The 7,209-nt window shown below is 32.2% G+C and overlaps 1 protein-coding gene across 1 annotated transcript in view; it reads left to right on the top strand.

The window, feature by feature from the left end:
* The window catches only part of LOC112466353 (short-chain dehydrogenase/reductase family 16C member 6-like), a 23,456-nt gene extending 18,962 nt beyond the window's left edge, over positions 1-4,494 (top strand). Inside the window, exon 5 of the mRNA XM_025034418.1 lies at positions 4,332-4,494. Coding sequence (XP_024890186.1) covers positions 4,332-4,469 — 138 coding nt within the window. The 3' untranslated portion in view covers positions 4,470-4,494. The remainder of the gene's footprint in view (positions 1-4,331) is intronic.
* The last annotated feature ends 2,715 nt before the right edge of the window (positions 4,495-7,209 follow it).

Below are 7,209 nucleotides of genomic sequence, written 5' to 3'. Positions count from 1 at the left end.
TGTGTGTGTGTGTGTGTGTGTGTGTGTGTGTGTGTGTGTGTGTGTGTACGGATTTTTTGTACACGTATCTACTTTTACAATTTTTTAGATACCGGATTAAAGTTTTGCACACAAATAGAGTATCATAGAAAATATGTTCTCCTCCAATTTTACTAAAATCGGTTGACCGGTATGAATTTTAAGGAGATTTTCATTTTTCAGAAAAGCGTGTTTTACGCTATAGCTTTCTCAATATTTGAGATATCGATCTATTTCTAATTCTATTATATTTTTCAGTTTTTTCTACCCCTATTTCATATATAATTCTTTAAAATTTAATTAATTAGTTCTTGAGTTATAGAAATTTCAGTAAACTTGGCTGTTTTTTTTTTAACAGAAATCGGTAACTCCTTTATTATTAACAATTTTTATTAATTCTATTATATTCTTCAGTCTTTTCTACCCCTATTTCATATATAATTCGTTAAGATTAGTTCTGGATTTGGTTGATTAGTTACCAATTTCTGTTAAAAAAACAGCCAAGTTTACTGAAATTTCTATAACTGAAGAACTGATTAATTAAATTTTAAAGAATTATATATAAAATAGGGGTAGAAAAAATTGAAGAATATAATAGAATTAATAAAAATTGCTAATAATAAAGAGGTTATCGATTTCTGTTTAAAAAAAATCTACGTGATTGCTCTAATTTCCGCAAATTTTGAGATATCAAGCCAAATACAACACTAATCTATCTTTAATGATACTCTATTCCTTAAAAAAAAAAGTGTGCAAGTAGAAACTTGCACATTGCTTCCTCATAGTTTTTAAGTGTGCAATAGAAACTTGCACATTGCTTTCTCATAGTTTTTAAATGTGCAAGTAGAAACTTGTACATTGCTTCCTCATAGTTTTTAAGTGTGCAAGTGGAAACTTGTACATTGCTTTCTTATAGTTTTTAAGTGTGAAAGTGGAAACTTGTACATTGCTTTCTCATAGTTTTTAAGTGTGCAAGTAGAAACTTGTTTAAATAAGCAAGTAGAAACTTGCACATTGCTTTCTTATAATTTTTAAGTGTGCAAGTAGAAACCTGTACATTGCTTCCTCTATAAGGAAGCCTGTTTTTTTATGCATAATTATTAGTAGATATTTATTAATTTGGCTTCCTTATAGAGAAAGCAATGTACAGGTTTCTACCTGCACACTTAAAAACTATAAGAAAGCAATGCACAAGTTTCTATTACTTGCTCACTTAAACAAGTTTCTACTTGCACACTTAAAAACTATGAGAAAGTGTTCGAGATTCCCTTAACGTTGCGCCGTCCGATCAGATGGCAGCATCGATCGAGTAACGACGCTCGATCACCGCGGCAGTTTGCGCCCGCACGGGCGCGCTCATCGCCACCGTCTTCCTCGCGATCGAGGCAATTGTGCAAATGGCCGCGCGGTGACTAGACGCATAACGTGTGCTCTATACGTTTCGATTAGTGACTTTGGTTAATCGTGTACACCGCAGTGCTCACGCTGCTTAGACTTCTCATTTAAACTGTAAAATAGACTGCTCATCAACTCTGGTGCCTCAACAAGACGACTCAAGCTCACACGTGCGCGAGTGCCGACCGCCACGTGTCTCACCGACTCACGGGCGACTCACCACACTAGAAGGGCAATTCATATAATTGTCGCTCGACTTCAACGATCAAAGAAAGACGTCTCATTTGTACACCGCTCATCGATTCTCAGGTCAGACTGTAACAATCTCGATACATTAAAGACGGCTCAGACTGTGGTCTGAGTTACACAAAAAATAAAGTGCATATTCAGTTAACACCTTTCCACGCGCGTCCTTCTCATCCCGCTTCCATCGCCGGGATTAATCAGCGATTTCGCGAACAGAAAGCAATGTACAAGTTTCCACTTGCACGCTTAAAAACTATGAGAAAGCAATGTACAAGTTTCCACTTGCACACTTAAAAACTATGAGGAAGCAATGTACAAGTTTCTACTTGCACATTTAAAAACTATGAGAAAGCAATGTGCAAGTTTCTACTTGCACACTTTTTCATTAACGTATTCCTCGACGAAATTGTACTTTTCGAGCTGTGCAGTGACTAGAGTACGAAGTAAACTTACTTTTCTAGTGAGACCGGAATCCTCGAATGCTGCTTTCAATCTGTCCCACACTTCTTTCACTGTAGTTGCCGATTGAATATGCGAATAATTTATCGCGTTCACGCAAAAAATTATTTTGGATCTTGCCTTCGCCATTTTCCGAGCGTCGTTGTCGGTGCCTTTAATACACCCCCACATGTCTTCGTGCTCGAGGTACGTTTGCATGGCAAATTTCCATGTCAGATTGCAGTTCGCTGAGTACTACTAGAGCCGTCTTCTCTCTCGCTCTTCGACACGTACGCGAGAACACACCTTTTTGGTTATGTATGTGACTCGACCTCGTCACTTCGGTGCTCGAGTAGTCTACAGACTCGCAAACTTCTTTAAATCTGTTAATCTTTGGTGCCTGGGCCCAGAACCTGTTAAAATCTACGAGGTTTGGGATACACGAAACGCTTTTACGCTCTGATTTCTGTGCTTATTCGTATGACTTCCTTTATATCTATTATTATGACTCTCTCTATATCTTAACGTACAATATGGCGTGACTTGAGCGCCAACTAAAGCGCGATAAAAGGAGAACAAAAAATAACTAAGATGGGCTACTTTCAATTTTCGAAAGTACTCTAAAGCCTTGTGTACACGATGCTAGAAATCTGTCCAAGTCCTCGATTCAAGTTCTCGAATAGAAGTAGTTGTACTTTGATGATTCTAGATAGCGTTATAATCGAAAAATGTGGGGTCGAGAGCTGAGTATGAGCTTGGGCCCGTGGAATATATATTAATATATATATATATATATATAATTATAATATATATATAATTCTCTTTTCTCTATTTATCAAAGATTTATGAAAGTTATATACATTTACGTTGTCCAACGTTACATTGACCATCATTGACTAGCTATTTATAAAGTAATAACGTTGGCAACATGGAATATTGAATCGATAACTTGTACGAAAAAATGCATTTTTTCTATATGAGATTTCTATTCGAGAAATTCATCCGAGTTGCCTGTGTATACGATTCAAGTTCTAGTAACTTTTTCTCGGACCGAGAACTCGGTCCGATTTCTAGTATCGTGTACACAAGGCTTTAAGGTAGTTCTCCGGTCCTTGTACTAGAGAAAATCGATTTTCTATAGATTTTCTTGAAACTGTGAATATACGTTAATTTAGGTGTGCTTTATGCGTGGTATAAACTTCAGTACCTCTTGCGGCATAAAAAAAATCAAGATACTGAGCCTCAAAGTTTCAATTTTTACTAAATTTTGATAAAAATTGAAACTTTGGAGGCTTATTGCAGTATCTCGATTTTTATACCGCAAGAGGTACTGAAGTTATACCACGCATAAAGCACACCTAAATTAACGTATATTCACAGTTTAAAGAAAATCTATAGAAAATCGATTTTCTCTAGTACAAGGAGCGGAGAACTACCTTAAGAACCATGCCGGTATCAAAGTCGAGACATTCAATGTCAAAGTTACCAATTTTAACACGTAAGATATAGGCAAAGCGTGTTTTAGAGGGATATTTTAATTTATTGCGGCAGAAATTGGTTATGTATTTTGCTAAAAAACTAATATAAAATGCATGATAATATTAGGAATGACATATTACAAAATGGGGAAACGTAACGGTATTATACACTTTATGTGTAATTGTAATCCGACAAGTTCTTCACTGATGGTATTATTTTGACGGTATTTAGAAGCGTGTCGCCGTGTCGCCATGGAGAAGTGGCAACACTGTACAGTCTACGCTAAAAATTGTAGAGTGGGGAGAAGGTCGCGCCATAGTATAAGTAAGAACAGTAGGTACACTCCCCTAAGATGTTGGTAAATAAATGTGGCGATTTGCGCAATCAATAACATGGCGGCTGCCCATACAGCATGAAATATTCCATAAATGTTCTATAAATATTCTTTAGAATATTCATGAATTTTCTATGAATGATCTATAAATGTGCAAAGAACGTGTAATGTCCCGCTTTGAATGTCCTTAGAAATTTCTGTAAATATTCTCGAATAATCTACAAATGTTTTATAAATTTTTCCGCATAATCCATAATTTTTTTTATATATGCAAAATATATTTATAGAACATTTATAGATGATTTTAGGATTAAAAATGGGATATCGCATATTCTGTATACATTTACTATTCACCCGACATAAAAAAAATTATTTATTTCGAAATTTTATTACTATTTTTTAACTAAATTTGTTTCTTTAGATGCAGTCTATGATTATAAATATTTTCACGTATTTGAAAAACACACTTACCTTGGTGGGATTCGAACTAGGGACCACGGGACTTCTGCATCGTGAGCCAACTGCCTTACGTGATAAACTACTTCTTAATTTGATGTAAGCGTTATATATAGTCTACATATGTCATAACCAGCGCAAATATATAATTTTTCAAAAATCATCTTAAGAAACAAATTCAGTTTAAAAAGAGTAATAAAATTTGAATTAAATATATGATATAATATTTCTCAATGTCGGATGAATGTCAGAAACCAGTGCCGGCTCATTATGAAATTTTTTTATAAAATTATATATTTTTAATTATTTTTTTAAAAAGAAAATTGTAAATCTAATAATAATGATAAAGAATAAGGATTGGTTATTAAGCTTTGGCCCAATATTGGGCGGCATTTGCTTGCCAAGCCTCGGCTACCCAAATTCGGGTAATAGTTGGGCCAGGCTTGGGCATTAAACGTCGGCAAGCCGACACTCGTGCCAGTCTTGGCCCGTTTCTCGAGTATCGGCGTTTCCTACCTGGGGACTCTCTCGCGGTCTCGTTACGCTTCCCCTTCGTTAGCTCGCAAGGGTCTCGGATTTCTAAAAAGTTTTTATTAATGCTTTCCAGAATATTTATATAATGTTCCAAAATATTCTTTAAATATTCCTAGAATAATTAGAATTTTTTCAATATTTTTCCTGAAATGTTTATAGATTATTTTAAAAATATTCTACTAATATGTAAAAAATATTCTATTAATATTCTGAATATTTCATGTTCATTGCAATGTTCACAGATTATTATTGAACTATTCATAACAATTCTAGAAAAGTTTTTCAGAATATTCATAGCACATGCTATAAATGTTTAAGAATATTAACAAAATGTTCCGTAAATATTCCAAATATTCTATATTTGTCAAAATATTTATAGAACATTCTATGCATTTTTTAAATGTACTATATTTATTAGACATTTGTAGAATATTCTATGCATATTCCGAATGGACAAAATTTCATGGAATATTTATAGAACTTCTACAGAATATTCTGAATTACCCGTAGAATATTAAAATATTTATAAATTGTTTATAGCACATTTCTTGCATATTCCATGCTGTATGGGTGTCATCTGACAGTTCATTTGGTTAGATACATCGGCGCGTCAATTGTATTGTATTTGTATTTATTTAAAAAAATTTTTTAAATAAAATCATAATGAGTAATAAAAGTGGTTATCGATGTGTATTTAAAGATTGTGGGAGGAAACTTTATTCCGATTTCCGAAAGATTCAGAAAGGTACGTATTCATTATGACAAATACATGAATACATAAATACGTTAAATACACATAAATACATAAATACATTAACACATTAATACATAAATAAATATGCTATTTGTATATTATGTAATATGATACATAATAAATAAATACATTTGAAAAAATTAATACATTAATATATTAATGCATTTATGTCTTATAATAATAATATGCTAATATTTGAATATTATGTAATAAAATAATAAATAAATAAATACATAAAAAAATTAATACATAAATATATTAATACATAAATAAAATAAATAAAATATACATGAATAAAATGTGTCGTGACATTTTTGCTTCGAATATTTAATTAATATAATATTTCTTATATTTTTTTTTTATTTCTTATATAATTATTACAAGCGGTTTCTGTTATTCAAATAAAACGCGCATGTATTTTTTACTTATGTGCATGTGTTGTGACATTTTTGCTTCGAATATTTTAATTAATACATATATTTTTTATATTTTTTTTCACTTATACAATTATCAAGCGGTTTCTAGTAAGCGGTTGAAATAAAACACGCTCGCACAATCAACATCATGACAAACGTTTGCCACGAAGAACAAAGACTCCGACACAGAGTGAACTTAATGTTCTTACTTATACTGTGGTCGCGCTGTACGGAAAGAGCCGAACGCGCGTGAAACTTTTGGCTACGATTATAACCGGTAAACGTCCTTAAAGAATTGTATATGACTATATGAAATAAGGATAGAAAAAACTGAAGAATGTAATAGAATTAAAAATAGCCCGATATCTCGAAATTTGCGGAAGTTAGAGCTACTACGGACATTTCCTGGGAAAAAAGATTATATTTAATTATATATAAATATATATATATAAATTAAATTAATTAATTTAGTAATTATTAATTTGGCGCCGATTTCAAACAATTGAAAGAGATTCTTAAAAGTATTATTTTATACTTTTTAAAGCTTTTTTCAATTTTTTTAAATTTTTTAAATACTTTTTAGAGCTTTTTTTAAAGTCGGTTCTATTTTTAAAAAAATTTTTATTTTATACTTTTTTAGTGCTTTATTAAATCAATATAATGTACTAAAACCTTCCTGGAGGATTGCTCTATAGGACAGTAAAAACCGCATTTAAATCCGTCCAGTAGTTTCATAGAAAATCGCGGCCATACATATAAGGCCGAATATAGAACCTCCTTTTTTTGAAGTCGGTTAAAAAAGAACTGCTTCGATAATAAAGCATTGATAAATTAAGATATATATTTTTTTTCAAAAGCTGTATAATCAAAAGTGAAATGATTTATTCCATATATTATAACTTGGCACTGCTTGACGTGAGACAGTGCCGTGTCTCTTAATACCGTTTTTATACCACTGTTCGTTAAATTTATTAAATACGAGAAACGAATCCTATCGAATGCCATTTATTGGATAATCTGAATTTACAGTTTATATATAATTATATATAATCATATATAATGTACATGGGTAAATGCTTCTTATATATAATTTGTGTGTGTGTGTGTGTGTGTGTGTGTGTGTGTGTGTGTGTGTGTGT

Source organism: Temnothorax curvispinosus, unplaced genomic scaffold, assembly GCF_003070985.1.
Source record: "Temnothorax curvispinosus isolate PA1 unplaced genomic scaffold, ASM307098v1 QBEX01016065.1, whole genome shotgun sequence".
Lineage (NCBI taxonomy): Eukaryota > Metazoa > Arthropoda > Insecta > Hymenoptera > Formicidae > Temnothorax > Temnothorax curvispinosus.
This window is presented reverse-complemented; position numbering and strand designations above follow the sequence as displayed.